The sequence below is a fragment of the Stylophora pistillata genome, chromosome 7 (assembly GCF_964205215.1).
Source record: "Stylophora pistillata chromosome 7, jaStyPist1.2, whole genome shotgun sequence".
NCBI classification, from domain to species: domain Eukaryota; kingdom Metazoa; phylum Cnidaria; class Anthozoa; order Scleractinia; family Pocilloporidae; genus Stylophora; species Stylophora pistillata.
In genome coordinates, this window is record NC_142525.1 from 21986728 (window position 1) to 22005289 (window position 18562).

An 18562-nucleotide genomic window follows, 5' to 3' on the forward strand; every position below is an offset into this window, starting at 1 on the left:
TTCTTCTCGATTATTTTAAGACCCTGAGTGTTGGTCCGGCCGGGGCTCGAACCCTCGACCTCCCGTACAACAGTCCAGCGGTCTATCCATTGAGCTAACCGGGAGGCGAGACACAGAGTTGACAACAGAGTCAAGTTATCGTGACTGCCAATAGCCGGGCACAATGGGCTATAGGAGAAGAAGCCAGGAAGAACTCAGAACAGCGGTAAATGTGCTTGAGCGCAGGAAAATGAACAGGTTCGTAATGAAGAATTTGCCGAAATTTTGTGTTACCTGGAATGCAATATTTGCTCCTTCTCTCTCTGCGTTCAATCTGTTCTGCCCCCACTGTTTTACCAAAAGGAGCCTTAAGTAAGGATGAGTAAAAAATAATGTCATTAACGTATTCTTCTGAGTGTCACTAGTATCATTATCCCGGTTTTAACTGGTCACTGGCAAGCAGCTAACACTGTCTTTCAGTCATACCAACAGACCAAAGTCTATCTACGAAGACTGACATCACACTTATAGACCATTTAACAATTATTCCATTCGCGGATTTTGGATACGAGTTGGTTATAACCATTCTGGTATCCAAAAAACACAAATGGAATAATTTTTTAGATTAAATTTCATGAAATCCTGAACGTTTGGATATTTGGAGCCTTTTTTCAGCTGTGCAACAGTTGGCGCAATGCATTTCCATAGAAGGAAACTCAGAATATGAGCTCATCACTGGTGTTGAGTGAACCAATCACAACACTACAAATGCAATAATAACACGTACTGGACGCTAAGCTACACTCCTATCCTTCATGACGTGATGCCTACTTCCCACGCGACTTTTAATCCCGATCTTCACCCTTCTACTCCTTTTCCTATTTCTTTTCCCTTCGCCTCCATTCTTCCCTTTCCCTCCCTTCCCTCGTTCACTAAACTCACGTATCCTCCTCCTGTGTCTTGATATCATCCACAATTTGTTCCAGTATGGCCAAATGGATTGCCTTGTCTGGGGCTTTACACTTCATTAAATAAATTGCAAAATGCTCCAGGCGCACATCCCCAGGGTGGTCTGGTGAGTATTCTCGCGATATCTTCTCCAGATTGGTCCTTTGTTCAATGCACCACTTTGTAAGTGCTTCCTCTACGCCCAAGCTCCTTGCAGCCTCGGCTAGTGAGTTCAGCTCGGTGTTCTCTTCATTTTCTGTGTCACGAGTCTGTGTACTGGACTCAGTTTCAATAACAACGTCTGGTCTGGGAACTATCGCTTTACATTGGTTCTCTGTGAGGGAAATAAAGTCGAAAATTAATCAATCCGTTTACTAAATGGTCAGTTGGTTGGTTAGCCAGCCAGTCAGCGAGTCATTAAGTCGGTCAATTGGTCGGCCAGTCAGTCGAACACGAAGTCTTTTGGTCAGTCAGTCAGCAAGTCTGATCATTTTATCAGACAATGAGTCACTGACTCACACCGTGTGTCTGTCAAACGACCGATCCAAAACGAAAACTGAAATGTTATCATTGATTATTAATCGTCTTAATCTGTACAGTGAAACTCAAAAGAAATATCTTGGAGGCATGGTTATTTGCCACTTGCTCCAGTACAAAATATAGTTAATATCGACAAACCACCAAATTCTCCGAGCTTCGCCATCTGCTTTCGGAGTAGTTACGTTTGATATAAAATAACTTCCAGATAGCTAAAAATTACATTGTGCGTGAGCATTTAAAGTTACAAAATCTTGATGATGTTTTAAGTCAGTAAGATGATTTGCATTTAAGATGCAGGAGTTGTTTTCGCGCATGTAATGTCCATTTACTTTTTCTTTTTCTTCTTTGCGAAACTACTATTTGGGTGGTACCTTTCGAACAGGTTCCTATTTTTTTTTCAAATAAAATTTTTTTATTCAAATAATATTCTTTAACAATGCCTAAATGGCAATATTTGTAGTCCTTTCAAAGAATAATTTAAATTGTTAACCCACGATTTTAATACGAGGAACAGAGGGACCACCGTTGCTCTGCCGAAAGTGAGACTTGACTTTGATCGGAAAAATTTTTATTTTTTAGAAGCTTCAGCTTTTAATTTTTTACCTTTAAAAATCAAGCAAATTAGCAGTAGGGTACCATTCAGGGAGTCTTTAGATTAATTTTTTGCAGAGGGCATTTAGTTAGGTGCGTAGTCATTCTTATCTCATTGTAGTTTTTATCCTTATATCATGTCATTTAGACAGGACGCCATTGATAACAGTGCTCCTGCACTGAAGGGCTATCCTGTATAAATATTCATTATTATTATTATTATTATTATTATTATTATTATTATTAGAGCAGGACAAATCGAATCCCCACTCTTACCCGTTTTAGCGAGTTGTTTCTCGTCCCAATCTCTCATCTCGTTTTCGAACTCTGCGTTATCTTTATCGACAAGCTCCTTCAAGTCCAATGGCAACTCCTGTATACTACCACCGGCGCCGATGCAACCCTCACGACGAGCGTCAATATACATGAGGCAGTACGCACTCACGTGACGATAGTTACCGAGAGACTCACGGGATACCTCTTCCCACGTGACTTCACTGACTGTAATGTCATTGAACTTACACCATCTCTGTTGACTGGGATCTTGAATGTAGGCCCAGTAATGGCCGCCTGAAGCTTGACCCTCGTGGACAAGGACTGCGTGAAGACGGTAAGGTAACTTAAAGGGGAAAAAAAAACTGTATGTAAAACTGATTTAAGGGATACGCCACTGTTTATGCACCTAGAAAATTTAGCCCAAAGTTATTCACAGAGCGCGTCCATCTTCTCCATCCCTGTTCTATCCTGCTTCATCCTTACCCCTATTGCGCATCTCTGTTATTGAACTAAACTTCTGTATTCTCTTTCAAGCCGAGGGTGGTTTTGCGCAGCTTAAAATAATAAAAGGAAAAGACTCGAGCTCATCAAGAAATTGTCATGGAGGGAACTCTTGGATGCTCTTTACCAAACTCACACCAAACCGCAACGACCACTCACACTTCTAATTTTCATTCTTTCTTGAATTCTGGATTTACATTTGAAAAACCACCGTCTTTGAGCTGAAAATGGCTAGGGAGATGATGAAGGAAACTAACTTAGCAACTGAATTGTCATACGACCCTGCACTATCTTCAACGATTTGAAGAAAACCTAAAGAGCCTTTTGAACTATTTTGCATATTTTTAAACGCTGAGTGCGGATACTATAGCTGATATCTCCACATCACAGCCTATCTTTCTGGTGTGTTCACTTAATTATTTAGAGAACAAAGTATGATTCACCTTCTTGAGACTTGCATCGTCATATATATTGGAAATGGCGTCTTCGGTTTCTCGAAGGTGGGTGTTTAGATCTTCAGAGCAAAACAAAAAACAAAAAAAAAAATTAAAATCAAGGCTTTAGTCTATATAAATGTTATACGTAACACTCCTTCGCTTCACTACGATCTACTGTTTGAAGAAACAGTTCCCTGAAAAGTCTCTCAAAAGAAACAACCCCTTAACATTTTAGTAGAGTTCCCTAACAAGATATAGCCACCGTAAGGAAGGAGCCACTATTTTGCGCAACCCAGCCTTTTTCGTGTCTGCGTACCCACGCAAAGCATTCCTTTCTCACTGACGTGCAGCAGTAGTAAGGATTTTGACGTTCAAACTACCAGTTTGAAGAAGGCTTCGATCTCACTAGCCACGACTTCTTTCGAGACTAGTCTTCATGTAGACTTCCTTATTCAGTTAAAACAAACGTTCATCAAGCAAGCTTGCGACGATGTTCACGTTGTTAGCGCTGTGACACGAGAGTTTCTTTGACCGCGTAAGAGAGGCCTGAAGAAAAGCAAGCCTCCGAGGGTTTTTGCACTTGTGTTTTTGCACTTGCACTTGTGCAGATTTCGCCGGCTCAAATCCAACTCTCTCACTGGTGAAGAAAGGCTCGCAGGCTGTCATTAACCTGTATACAAATGTCTTCTTACATTATTACAATGTGCACCCCTGATACCGCATCGGCACTGCGAGGAGTATAAGAATATCAATCACTTCAACATTTCACCTTTAACATCCTGTTCCATCTCTTGCTTCCACCGCCTCAAACAGCCCTCCAGCACAGCCACTTCCGTTTCTGTCACGTGACGAGGCGCAGGGGTCCACCGTACATCGGACAAAGGGCATGGAGAGGAGGTAGGTGAGTGTGCGTCTGTTACCATTCCCGTGGTGCTCATGGGTGTGGGTGAGCCAGACAGAGGAGTTTTCATATCAACATCAACATCGGAATCGAGTTCATCGCTTGATGGGGGAGTGCTTTGAACGAACGATAGAGCGCTGTCTAGAACTTCTTGGATAGCACAACGTCTAGACCCTTGACCATACTTGAGATACCTAAAAGATGGGAGGTACCGCGTGAAGAAAACTTAGTACAGTGGGGTGAACGACGTTTTTTGTAGAAGCCCTATGCTATGCTGCAGTGACAAGTCTTAGTGAGCTTGGTCGAGGTCGAGGTCGAGGTCGAGATTGTACTCGTGTCATCAAGTATTACTTTTTCCCATTTGTATCACCTTTCAGCTCGTATTGATTTTTCAATTTCAAGCAAATCCTCGTGATTTCAAGCACTGCTCGAGCTTCTCTGCCTTCATTAATAAAAAGGTAACAAATTTATCAACAGGAAATGTTCTTATCTTAGGAAAAAACCCTTTTCACGGAAAAAGTGAAGCATAAATTCCCATGCAAGATCTAACGGTTTTTATGAACGAAAGGCGAAGGGCTAACGCTCGAAACGCCAGCTTGGCAACTCTTTACGGAGCCCAATTTACGTTATCGACTCAGTTTAAAAACCCAAACTACATGGTTCGTACAACTTCAGACAAACAAAATTCAAGGACTTTTCAAGGACTTTTCCAGGACAAAAAATGGTTTTCAAGGACTAAGTTTTATTCATACATCTAAACCATTTACGATTGAATACACATTTGCCCATCGCTCAATTAAACTGAAAACAAAGGGAAATGAAAAATTCATCGACCAAAACATAGCCAAACCTCTACATGTTTACGTTACCCCTTAAAACAAAAGCACATGGCGGACTACCCCACATTGGAGGCCTTGCGCATGAAATTGAGGCACAGATCCAACTTTGCTTCATATACAAAGTCAAAGCCAAAGACACAAAGCCAAAGTCTACTACATATGGCTTGAACTCAGTCCGTTATATTGGTCCGAAACTCTGGAATTCCCTTCCGAAAAGGTTTAGAAATATAACGAATTTTAAGTCTTTTAAGAGATCCATTAGACAAGTCGACTTAGTGCAAATCTTATAATTTTCACGCTTATTTATTGAATTCAGTATTTATTTCGATATAAGATATATTTTATATTTATAATTATAACTGTAGTATATTCCATATTCAATTTTTAACTTTAATTTTATTGTGTTTTGTGGAATACCTGTAAATTAGCTGGCGTGCTTTCGCAGATACCGATCCCGTTCTGTCTGTAAAGGTTCGCCTTTATTGTAGCTAAGTGTATATTCACAATAAACTGTTATTGATTGTACCACTCACGTTTTATACCGACCATTTTCGCTTTTTGGTAGTTACCAGTGGACAACTTTTCCATAGCAAAATCGTTTCATTTATCACAAAAGCGATAAGGCGCACAGAAGTTGCTAAATTTCAAGGACTTTTCATGACCTACTAACGAAATCAAGTACTTTTCAAGGACTTAACCAAATTCAAGGACTTTTCAAGACGTCCTTTAAAATTCAAGCCCTTTTCAAGATTGTACGAACCACGAAATTATTTTACTTTGATTGAGTTCGACTCTTCAACACAAGAGCGGGTCACTGAAACGAACGACGAAATCAACCTCGCAATAATCAAATAAAAAACGGATTGGTGCGGAATCGAACAATGATGTTAAAGTTTCAACGATTAACCTAAAATCTTATTCTTTACATTACTTCAGTGGAAACTCAAGACATCGACTTATTACCCATGCACAAACGTCACCACATGACAATAGAGTTTAAATTCTCACTTTTCAAGGCTGCCTTTAAGCTTGGCTCTTCGGTCTTTCAATTTCTTCACCTCTTCTCTGTAGGTTCTCGTTATTTCCTTGTTAGGCTCCATGTACCTGTGTCAAGCACAACAAAAAATAAATTTAAGACTCAGTTAACCTAATCGCAAATACTCACAAAAACGCACCAATTTGAAGAATAAGAATAAGTACCACTCAGTAAAGACTAAGCGTGTTCCAAACCGCTAATAGCTTGAAACAAGCTGATAGAATGGTTCAAAAGGGTAACAAAACAATTCAAATTGCAAAAGGAATTAGTTGAACGACGCTATATCAAAGAAAGTGAATAAATCATCCCAGAATAACGCTACCTCTGTAAATTTACGTTTAGTTTGATTAAATTTAAACAAATCCCTACCGGTCCATGAAGATGACACGGTCGAAAAAAAATCTCTCGTGTATTTTTTCTGCTCTGCCTGTCGATTGATTAAATAGGAACCTGGAGAGCATGAACTTGAGTACAACAGGAAGGCGAGTGAACCAGTGCTGAAAGGAATGAAAAATCTTCAGGTTTAGCAAGCAACAGAATCCCATATCCAACAACACGACCCAGCTTAATGTTGGAATGTTGGTATAAAAGTAACTCAACGAAACCAGACTACGTTGCAAAACATCGTCGCCAAAATTCCCTTGTGTGCTCATTGATACCCCAGACGATTACATGTTCCCCTATCTGATTTTTAAACACGACGACGCCCTATGAAGAGAGCGGCGCCTTATACGGATACTCTGCATCGTTTGTCAATCAACCGCTTTGGCATACAGACCAATGGAAAACGTCTGTTGCAGTACGACATATAAAGAAAGCTTCTGAACAATCCTCCTTTCACTAATCATTCTCCTTTAATTGGCATTTTTAGGGGTTTGCTGGTGGAGTGTTAGCGGTTTCCAAAAAAATGATTCAGTTTTGGAGGATTCTGATGACGGTGGCTGTTGCTGCTCCAAGGTGGAGAAAAGCCCTGTGAGCGTCCAGTATTTTTTTTTTTTAACCACAGCAGCCATGATCTCATTTCAGGGCTTGTACTCAAACTGTCTTGATCGGAGTTTATCTCCATAAAACTAAGGCTTCTCATATGAAAGCCAACCATTTCAAGACCACCTCACCTCCTGTCCAGACTTTTGTGATCCCTCAGGACCCACTGGTTCAATCTCTACTTGAGCCATGGCTCCTTCTAAGCTGTCATGAAGGTCACCATATCCTTGAACTTGCAGGGGAAACGCTCCAAATGTTTCTTTCTTGCTGAAGGTCTTACCTACAGTGATGGATGTGGAACAAATGAGAGGCGGAACTTCATGTATAAGATCCAGTTTACCTCTATAGTTAGTATTACTATAGTATTAAAAAAATCTTTGGAGAGAAATATAAGCGTGGAACAAAGAAAAAAAACTGAATCCCCATGAAGAGTCGAGCCCCGAACTTATCTTAGCATAACTCCTCGCGCGAGTTAATAGAACTAGTTTCCCACCCCTTCCCCAAAACAAAAAAGAAAAAATTGCCCGGCTGCATCGCTCCTTCCGAGTACACGCATTTTTTTCTATCGGCCACATCTATTGACTGGCGCAAGAGATTTCGCTGCGAGAGAAAGAATGCTGGTGGCAGACAGTGGCCTTTTAGTAAATGTCCCTCAAAAAGACCAACGTTTCGTTTTCGTCATCAAGTCGTTTTCGCCTAAGTGCAGAGATTCTCGAGAAGAATGAGGGGTTTGAAAGTGTTACGAGTTAAAAACAATTCCTCAAACTCCATCTTACATTCTTTATTATATGACAAGATAGACCTGAGATAAATGTTCCCCAGTGCGGCCCTCGCATGCGGTTGGTAAGAACTATTAGGCATAAGTCAATTGCACAACTCACCCTCGTAGACACCTTCAACATTAGACTCGCCGAAAAACAATTCGACCACAGGATTTAGGTCTTTACCGCTGCAAGAAAATTAATGGTGTTCTTTGAGTCAAAAGAGAATACGGTTAGGACTCTGCTGTTTTACAAACACTGATATTTTTACAGACACAGTGAAACAAACACATCATTAAACTTCCATTCAAACTAAAACACTTTGGGCTAGTCATCTAAAGAGAGTATAGCTGTTATCTTATAATAATAATAATAATAATAATAATAATAATAATAATAATAATAATAATAATAATAGTGATGGTTTATACACATGGTAGCATAAAAACTGTGAAGTACAATGTGCTTACATAAGTTACAACAAGAAATAAAATTACATTTGTTTCAAAGGGACTGGGATTACAGGCTATTTATAAATTATTTATAATTCAGATTTAGAGCAAGCTCGGGTGCAAATTCTTTGAGGAGGCGCGCAGGAATGCCATCCGGCCTTGAGGCTTTGCAGGTACTAAGACCAAGTAGCTTACGGCATACAGCTGAAGTGGTAATAGTTGGTGGTTGGTCCAGCGATGGTAAGACGGCAGGAAGGGCGGCGGTATTGAGTGGTTGGATGTCAGATGTAACAGATATGAAATAACTATTCAGACGAATGGCAAGGGTTTTACGCAAGATAATGTTGCCATGTTCGTCAGGATAGCTTAACTCGGAATCGGTAGAAGATTTGCCAGCAAGCTTGCTCACCAGGCTCCACCAGCTACCAGGGTCTGAGCTTTTGAGACTCATCACCTTGCGGGCGAAGAATTCCATCTTGCGCTTACAGATTGCCAGGAGTTGCCATCTATCTTTACACCCAGAATGATATGCACGCTGTCGCTCCAGGAATAATGATTTGATTTCGGCAGACATCCAGGGTTTGTCAGTGGGATGTATTTCGACACTCTTGGCCGGGAAGTAGACGTTGATTGCGTTACAGCGGTCATCCGAAAAAGACGATGTCAGACTATCCACCGGTAAGGAGTCAACTGCGCGCGTGTGTGCAAACCAGCTATGTGCACTAAACCATCTCCCAAAGGCGTTGACTGCCGACTCTGGAAAGCGACGCATTTTAACTACTTTTTTCTTAGCCATCAGTTTGCTGGAGACGTAGTTGGAATTGGGTACCCAGTAGACCGAACGGTGGTCAGAAGACCGTAAGTGCGCGCTTACAACAGGCTTGTTATAATAAGAAGGTAAATTTGATATCACTAAGTCTAAAATATTATCACCCCTTGAAGGCTCGCGGACAAGCTGCTTTAGGGTGTGGTTTGCAAGAATGTTCATAACGTCCAGGGTGTTAAAATCAGCTAAAAGTACCACCCCGCAGTCTGGGTGGGTGGACTTAACAGAGTCAATACACTCGATGATATAACTAGCACGAGCCCGCTGTACGTCAGCGGCTGCTCCAGGGAAGTACATAGCACCAACGATAATGACAGAGAGTGGACGAGGCAGGCGCGAGGGACGAAGCCATAGCCACATGCACTAATGGTCTGGTGTCTAAGGTTAGACCTCCTTTTGAAGGGGATGCTGGATGAAACAAAAGTGCAGACGCCACCTCCACGAGTCGGACGGTGTCTCCGCTGTAGAACATAGCCCGGGATGGTAAGGACACTATCGTCAATCCTATCATTAAACCATGACGCGGTGATGACTGCAATAACCCTACGGGTAGATAGTAGCTGGGCAGTAAGCTCGCCAAACTTCTTTTCAAGAGAGCGTGCGTTGGCCAGGTAAAAACTGGGTGGGTCGTAACCTTTTTTCTTAACATGGTAAGAAAATGGAATAGACCTGAGGTGACATAGCGTAGACCGATCTTCCCCACGTCCAGATAAAAGAAGCACTAGATCTCGTTGCGCTATTGCGTGACAGGTGGGTAACAATGCTTTGTCTACTGTGTTGGGTCTCAGGGGAACAAAGAAATCGGTTGGGTTATTAGCAGAATAAGCCATGGGCGAAGGGTTGAGCCGACGAGGCGAACGACGCAGATATGGTTCAGTTACATGAACTTGAATCCTGGATGGAGTAACAGTATGATTAGTAGAACAACGAAGAATGCCTGCTTGTTGAATGTATGTTAATACCAGGTCGCCGATTGCATGGGAACTGTGTTGAGAGATATTGTTGAATGATAGAAGTTGACTTGCAGTGTACATTATTCGGGCAGGCATGGGCTGATCCGAGTTCACGTTGGTTCTAATACTGAGCCTTTCAGGGTTGTTAGGGCCAGGATGGGGATGAATATCGCCACAGAGTAAGATGGATTCAATATTTAGAGAATCTTCATTCTAACTCATTTTCATTTTGTCAAACATTTAATCTTAACGTTGACTGGTGTGAAGTATGTCAAGGAAACCCTACATTTACTTACACCGGACCACTCCTGAGGAAATCTTAGGATACACCACGGTCTAAGTTATCCTTCGTTCAATTCACCGGCCCTCGTTGAGAAGTCGGAACGAAAGAGTTACTATAACTAGCTGGCACAATAAAGTTAGATTCAAGTCGATTACAACTGAATTACATCGCATCCTACCCAAAGCTTCCGGCCCAGAATGATATCCTGTTCAAGGCGCTTAATAGAAAAAGTATGCACCCTTTTTAGGACTAAAAACTTGGGAATCGATACCATCATTAGCGGCTCATACCAGTTTGCGCCAATTGACGAGGTGTCGTAAAAAAATGACGCTCACCATAATGGTAAGATCAACCCCCTGAGCATAAAGAAACCTTTGTTTCCTCCTTTGGCAAAAACCAGCGATATTCATGTTTCTTTTAAGAGTTAGGTGTCAGACCCTTCATTCATTACTCACTTCCTAACTGGAGTGCCGTCAGTACCGCTGTTGTGGCTAACTTTAAATGAGTCTTCCAGCCATTCAAGCAGCTTATGGGTGAACTCACTGACATCCTAAAAAATCAAGAAATGCACAAATTGGCCTCCATTTAAAGTGTATATGACACATTTTTTTAAAAGTATTTTCCTTTCTTGATATATGTAATAAATGAAAAATGTTTCGATAATGAGAAAAAAAATAATTTGGATGATTTTTTGCGGCCGAAATACCGTCAATTTCCATGTAAAAGTGTCTCAGGAAACTGGGGACGATAATTGTGCTTGTCACGTCACAGTGTTTGATAACATTGCTGTCGCGCGCAGGCGCCTCCTAATTTCTCTTGCTCGGGGCTTCGAATGTGTGAGTGATGAACGCTAATTTTCGACCCGCACTGTTTAATTCGGTGATCTCTAGCGATTCGAACCCCATGCTTCGATGGTTTCCCTTCTCTTTTAGCCATATTGGTTTGTTTATCAAACACAGTGACGTCACAGACGTATATCATGTGACATTTTGGCCGCGCGATCTCCGGGACAATTTCAACATGAAAGTAGTGCGCATTTTGAACGAAGAAATGGGGTTTCAAAATATTCTCAAGATCTAAAAACTTTACAGTCGTTTTTCTATCATTATCAACGACCAGAATCAGCGAAAAAAAATTTGTGTCATATACACTTTAATGGTCCTGCAAGACGCGCGTTTCTCCACCCGCGGGAAGATTGAAACGAGCCAGGGAGAAGTTAACAAGGGGTCTGGCACTAATTAAGTATATGTGCACGATCCTTCGCAGTAAAGCACTATTTGAGCAATAGTGAAAATCAGACCTGAAAAAAATTTCAGGCCTGTACGGGGTTCGAACCACTGACCTCTGCGATACTAGTGCAGCGCTCTACCAATTGAGCTAACAAGCCAACTGGGAGCAGGCCATCAAATTAATTCGATAATTCACTAATTAATTCGATAATTCACTAATTAAGTGCTAACTATGATAGACTAACCGCGGGTTGGGCAGAAATCGATACGAACATTGTCAACAATGATTGCAAGATCCTTAGGCCATGGACCCCAAATGAACTTAGAAATCCTCTGAGAGCCTTAGCGAATTTTGATGAACACGCACGCTCAAGAAAACCTTACCTTCTTCGCGAAGGAAAGACAATTGACACGTACCATTGATATTCCAGAAGACACGATATATTTCTAATAGTCACGTGCAGCTGAATTTCTCAATAGAAAGATTTAGCACCGCGTTTACGTGAAACGTGAACGGCAGTGACCACGTGACCTTGTTTTTCCCGCCATTTTTTCACGTTTGCCGGTTGCGCTTTGCCATTGATACGTGAAAGTAACCTGTTTCGCTTTTGCCATGCACGGAAAATTTTCTTAACTTTTTCTCTCACAGATATATGTATTTCATATATTCGTTGTGTTTGATTTATCATCTTACGGGTTTATGTTGAATTAATTTGATGACCTGCGCCCAGTTGGCTTTTTAGCTCAATTGGTAGAGCACTGCACCTAGTATCGCAGAGGCCAGTGGTTCGAATCCCGTACAGGCCTGAATTTTTTCAGGTCTGATTTTTACTATTGCTTAAATAGTGCTTTACTGCGTGGATCGTGCACATATACGTTTCATAACCGCAGTTCATATATATGTATTTCATATATTCGTTGTTTGATTTATCATCTTACGGGTTTATGTCGAATTAATTTGATGGCCTGCTCCCAGTTGGCTTGTTAGCTCAATTGGTAGAGCGCTGAACTAGTATCGCAGAGGTCAGTGGTTCGAATCCCGTACAGGCCTGAGTTTTTTTCAGGTCTGATTTTCACTATTGCTTAAATAGTGCTTTACTGCGAGGATTGTGCACATATGCGTTTCATAACCGCAGTTCAGATATATGTATTTCATATATTCGTTGTGTTTGATTTATCATCTCACGGGTTCTTGTCGAATTAATTTGATGGTCTGCTCCCACTTGGCTTGTTAGCTCAATTGGTAGAGCGCTGCACTAGTATCGCAGGGGTCAGTGGTTCGAATCCCGTACAGGCCTGAATTTCACTATTGCTTAAATAGTACTTTACTGCGAGGATCGCGCACATATAAGAGTAGACGTTAACTGCTGGAAAAAAGGCCACCAAAACTATTCCTTGTAAAGTCATACGAGGGCACCTTCAAATCCACCATGGCGTGAGCTCACGCGAATCTTAAGCAGCAAGATTCACGCTACTTTACGTGAAACGTGAAAGGACAAACTGACGTTTGCCGTTTCACGTAAACGCAGTGCTAAATCTCTCTAACAGCGTGCACCAACGTGGCCTTCTATCAAAGTTAGGCTATGTGCAAATAACACAATGGACACGACAGCAAGGGTTCTTAAATGTTAATACCTGTTGGTTTCCTGGATTGCTTTCACTCCCGTTATATTTGAGAGCTTCCTTTAGTATCTGCAAAGAAAGATGTGGTCATTATGACCCACTCAAATCTACACTACTATCTAAAAAAGTGCAAACGTATCGATCTAACTCGGGGACTAAATGCCAGCTTTTTTGAAGCAGGTAACATCCTGAGATAGGAGCAAGTAATGGGAAAAAAACCGAGTTTCGAAAAAACTGCTAAAGAGCTTAAGAAAGGACGCAGTAAAGAATTTGGAGTTATTAAAGAGAAGGCACTAGTCATAGACTCATTACAGGTCACTGCATATCATGATGACAATGAGTTGGAGGAAGAAACTTCCCTTCTATATCAACAAAATATTTAAATTTCTGTAATTTTTCCGTCTGGTGAAGCTAAGGAAGGCACCCATAATTGCTCGTACCCATTTGTTCTTTGTATGTGGTTTACAGTTCAATTACAAGCACAAACCTGTACAGCTTTGGTTGGATCCACATATTTTCTTTTACTCCCAAGCATTAAGGCAAATAACAATCGCAGCTCAGTCATGAAGGACACACGATAACCATCCTATTAGAAGAAGGAACGCAAGAAATGGACGGCAAGTGAAACAAGAAATATCCCCAAACAAACTTTGCTGATAATATTATCAGATTTACTTTATTAGAAAAAAAAAGGGAAATGAAAATAAGCTGGTCTACCGCAGCCTACAAAACCAATTACTACCGTCTGTTTAGCTTGCGTGCTGGCTCCCGTATGTGGGTTTTACCTTACGGCCCCTTTCCAGGCACAGCTGTCTATCTTATCATAGGCAGCTGCCTATGGAATAAGTTATTGAAACCGGAGTCGTAGTAACAGTTGTTGTCTTCTTTTTTTTTTTTTTTTTAATTAAGCCCGGTTCAGACGCCGATCTTTTCATGAACCGAACCTAATTCCTTGAATTAGGTACATGAAAAGATCGGCGTCTGAATCAATTTGGAACGGCTCACCCGTTCTTCCCGCCTGGCTTGGCCGAGAATTTTGCCGTTGGAACGCCTTTTGAACGGCTTTAATTCAGATGCCGTACTTTTCATGTGCCGATCCTAATGCATAAGTTGTTACAATGTATTTTGCAAGCAGTTTGACTGGTTTTACTGGAACTGTGTTTGGAACGGCCAAAAAGAACGGCGTCTGAATCAACAGGCGTACTTTTGTTAATTTGGGTCGGTCCAAATTCGAATTGAGTTCGGCTCATGAAAAGTTCGGTGTCTGAACCGGGCCTTACATTATATTTAATGCCTCTACTAATAGAAGGCAGTCTATGACTGCAAGTGGCTACTGATGTGTTTTTGTTGAATATTGCTGTAAGGGAAGTAACGCAAATAGACGCAATTAGACGCCGAATAATGTTTTACGAGAGTCTCGTGAGAGTCCATCATTTTGAAAACCGCGAGGGGCTTGGGGGAAGGTTTAAAAAGGAAGGTTTTTAGGCAACTTATTACACATAGTGCCTCTGGCCTTCATCACATTACTGGTAATACATATTTCGGCAACAACTCAAAAAGACAGCCTGGTGGCAAAATATCTGATAATTATGGATAAGAATATTAGTCTTAAGTTTTTTTAAATTTCATTTGTATCGATTGGATTGAACAAAATTTGTAAAAGTAAATACCACACTGACAGAGAGCAATAGTTAAATGAGACTGGTAAAGATCACCCCTCACCTCAGGTTTTTCTGGAGGATCCCGCGGAGGTGTATAGTTAAGAACCAGTCGACAGAAAACAGGAAGATGAAACAATGACTGTTGAAAGGAACAGGAAACAAAAAAGCAATGCCAACAAACAATAAGAAATTTACAGAGTAAAATGATAAATAATTTATAAAGTTGGATACAGTATTTTTTTAGCCACAGTAATTTTAACAAGTTTGTTGCAAAAATGCTGGGAAAAAATTTCTTTAGTATGATGGCGTCACAGTTAACCATACAACTCCAATGAGTGACCAAGACAGAATTTCTCCTTACATTAACAATACAATATCAACTTCAGTGAGTGACCAAGACAGAATTTCTCCTTACATTAACAATACAATATCAACTCCAGTAAGTGACCAAGACAGAATTTCTCCTTACATTAACAATACAATATCAACTCCAGTAAGTGACCAAGACAGAATTTCTCCTTACATTAACAATACAATATCAACTCCAGTAAGTGACCAAGACAGAATTTCTCCTTACATTAACAATACAATATCAACTCCAGTAAGTGACCAAGACAGAATTTCTCCTTACATTAACAATACAATATCAACTCCAGTAAGTGACCAAGACAGAATTTCTCCTTACATTAACAATACAATATCAACTCCAGTAAGTGACCAAGACAGAATTTCTCCTTACATTAACAATACAATATCAACTTCAGTGAGTGACCAAGACAGAATTTCTCCTTACATTAACAATACAATATCAACTTCAGTGAGTGACCAAGACAGAATTTCTCCTTACATTAACAATACAATATCAACTCCAGTGAGTGACCAAAACAGAATTTCTCCTTACATTAACAATACAATATCAAGCAGACAAGTGATGAGAATAAAGAAAAATACCGAATTCTCTGAACTATTGTCAGGGCTCGACACTAACGGTAGCCTACTAGCCACAGACTAGTAGAAATTCAGTTTTGGCTAGTGGTTTTCAATTTGCACTAAAGCCAGTTTGGCTAGTAAACAGACTGAAATTGTCGTAACATCTAAAAACATCTAAGATGTCACTAGCCACTTGGCTAGAACGTTGAAAAATTAGTGTCGAGCCCTGTATTGTTATAAGAATAATTATTGTATGGCAGACGGTAAAGAGAATTACTGATGATATCTTAGTAGAAAGAGGGTTAATTTAATGGATGACATATTAAGCCCTGGTCAAACTCCCATCCTTACTTAGAGTAACAGATGATTCACTGTTCCATGCAGAGCAATTCAAAGGTTTGTATTAGTACAAATCTTTTTGTCTGCCTCACATGTAGATTCCTTTAGCATCCCTGTTTACTAACACCAGTCATGGAATATGATTATGTTTACTGGAGTAGTGATTGGGAATGCAATAGACCTACTCTTTCTTTTACTTGAAAATTTAATTCAAGAATTTCAAATTAAACAACTTTTGCAGTTTTTTTGTACAAAAACCTGTCTGATGTTGGCACTTTGAATGAGAGATAAACTGAAAACTGAGCTTGTTACCAGCAGATATATTTTTAATTTATGGGATTTCCTCAAGAAGGAGGGACTTCTCACTTCTCTTAGTCTTCTGTAGCATCTGAAGTCTAATTTTTGTTATATTGGAAGACAACTAGTAAGACCTTATTGAAGTCTTTTAAATCTCAATTGTCACAAGAAGAGTGCATTCCATATTTTACTTTAGAGCTAAAAAAGAAATCGCATGAGTTCTGGAGTACACTGTATACTAAACTCCTCCTTCAGAAGGAAATTTGTCAGAAAGAAAAAATGCACCACCATGATGATACTCCAAGTTGTCAACATGTTTTAGTGGCTGTACAAACCTGTATGACAGCACTAAACCAACACGTGTTCCCTACATTCTTCAGGCCCACAGGGCATCCATCTAAGCGCTGACGCTCATAGGGATTCACAGGATCCACAAACCTCACCCAAGGGTCACCTCTCTTCCGCTTTAGACCAGACTTATTTTCTGCTAAACTGGCTTCTAAAACCCTTCAAATGTACACAGATACCAAACTGATTTTTATACAGTACCTCAGGATAAAAAACTGGTTTGGAAACCATATCACTGCTCAGTAAATTGTAACAAGACGGCATGGTCATAGGAGAGCAAAACCACCAGTTCATGAGAAAGGGCAATTACAGAATTTGTCAATTGGAGATTTAGCATTTAATAAATAGTCAGACTATTTTTAATAATTTGAGAAATGAAAATCATTGTTAGGAATGATTGTAGGAAAATAAAAAGACCCATAAATGGTAAACTAAGTTAACCCTTTCCCCTCTTAGAGTGATAAACATCTAGATTCTCCCAAAAAATATCACCCCTGAATCAAACACTAAGGTCATGAGAGTAAAGGAAATGATCACAAACTGAAGAAGCTCCTGCAGGGCTTGACACTAACAGTAGCCCACTAGCCACAGACTAGTAGAAATTCAGTTTTGGCTTGTGATTTTTTATTTCCACTGGCCACTGTGGCTAGTAAACAAACTGAAATTGACCAGCTAGTTTCTGCCTTTCTGAAGGAAGACAAACACATTCAAACACTTCTCGGAATTTCATTTTATCATGTCACCATGCACATGCTGTTCAGCACAGTTTGCATGTATGCAAGTTGTAGTCTGTTAATTTTTCACTGTTATTGTGTTGAAAGACTAGACAGCATTTTCTGAAAGCACACATCCATGTTTTAATTTTCTAAGAAATTAGTGAGCAAAACACGAGCTTCCTGATAAAATCATGCCCAAATCATGCAGTGCTATATAGGGATAACACATCATCCACTGTGACAACACATGTGTGATTTGTTGTCGTGTGCTTACTGACAAAACTTACCACCACAGAAATACTTAGATGAGAAAGATTAATTTCCTTGGACATTTAAATCAACTGTTTTTAGTTGTGGAATTTCAAGAATTTTGAGAGAGTTGTTTTGCTTGTGAAACATTTCTATGGCACCTGTCTGTGAAGAAATCTTGACAGTTTTTACAATGAAATCTCCAGGTCATGATATTTTTCTGGGGATGTCTCAATGAAAACAGAGTCCTGAAAGTCTTGAAAGAAAAATTGCTGGATTTGTCTTTGTGATCTGTTGGCCTGAGAGATTTGATGTGAGGAAAACACAAAGCCGTTGAACAAAATGAAAATTGGCACAATTCATCAACGCTTGGCTAGTAAAAACCTTTCTTGGGCTAGTAACATCTAAGTTGTCACCAGTCACTAAGTTGAGATCTTAGTGTGGAGTCCTGCCTTGATTGTTCAACAATTTTTCTTGACAGCATCTTTGGAAATGTCTAGAGATCAGTATGGGGAACTTTCATACCGATGTTAAATGTGTACAGTGTTAGACATAAACTTAAAGTTGGAAAAATAAAATACCTGCTTATATCTTGTTCTTCTACAGATATACCCTGAGATCAAAAGAAAATGAACTTAAGAATGTGATTGACTCCAGCAATAATTCTTTTATTTTTTTACTACTCAATTGAAGCATGCTGTGGTTCAATTGCCTTTTTTTAGTTTATCAGATTTCAAACAGGTTTGAATTCTTTTGCCACAGGTCATAATAATGAATGTGTAACAAAGGAAAAATTAGAATCAGACAGTTAAGAAGAGAAGAATATTATTCTCCTCGCACTGCACTGTGTTGCACATCACTGA

General features: G+C 40.1%; 1 protein-coding gene across 2 annotated transcripts in view; it reads right to left on the minus strand.

Annotated features, from left to right (window-relative positions):
* LOC111343795 (ubiquitin carboxyl-terminal hydrolase 25) overlaps positions 1-18562 on the minus strand; it is a 31571-nt gene that overhangs the window by 2910 nt on the left and 10099 nt on the right. For both annotated transcript variants that reach the window (XR_015990137.1, XM_088728961.1), the window contains exons 7-21: positions 18281-18312; positions 16722-16893; positions 14882-14959; positions 13647-13745; positions 13172-13228; positions 10763-10857; positions 7914-7981; positions 7164-7312; positions 6418-6545; positions 6021-6116; positions 4042-4367; positions 3279-3349; positions 2335-2677; positions 922-1261; positions 274-346 (exon numbers count right to left, since the gene is read on the minus strand). Coding sequence is in view for 1 of the 2 variants with exons in the window: in XM_088728961.1 (XP_088585087.1) it covers positions 274-346; positions 922-1261; positions 2335-2677; positions 3279-3349; positions 4042-4367; positions 6021-6116; positions 6418-6545; positions 7164-7312; positions 7914-7981; positions 10763-10857; positions 13172-13228; positions 13647-13745; positions 14882-14959; positions 16722-16893; positions 18281-18312 (2127 nt within the window). In the remaining variant the exon portion in view is untranslated. The remainder of the gene's footprint in view (positions 1-273; positions 347-921; positions 1262-2334; positions 2678-3278; positions 3350-4041; positions 4368-6020; positions 6117-6417; positions 6546-7163; positions 7313-7913; positions 7982-10762; positions 10858-13171; positions 13229-13646; positions 13746-14881; positions 14960-16721; positions 16894-18280; positions 18313-18562) is intronic.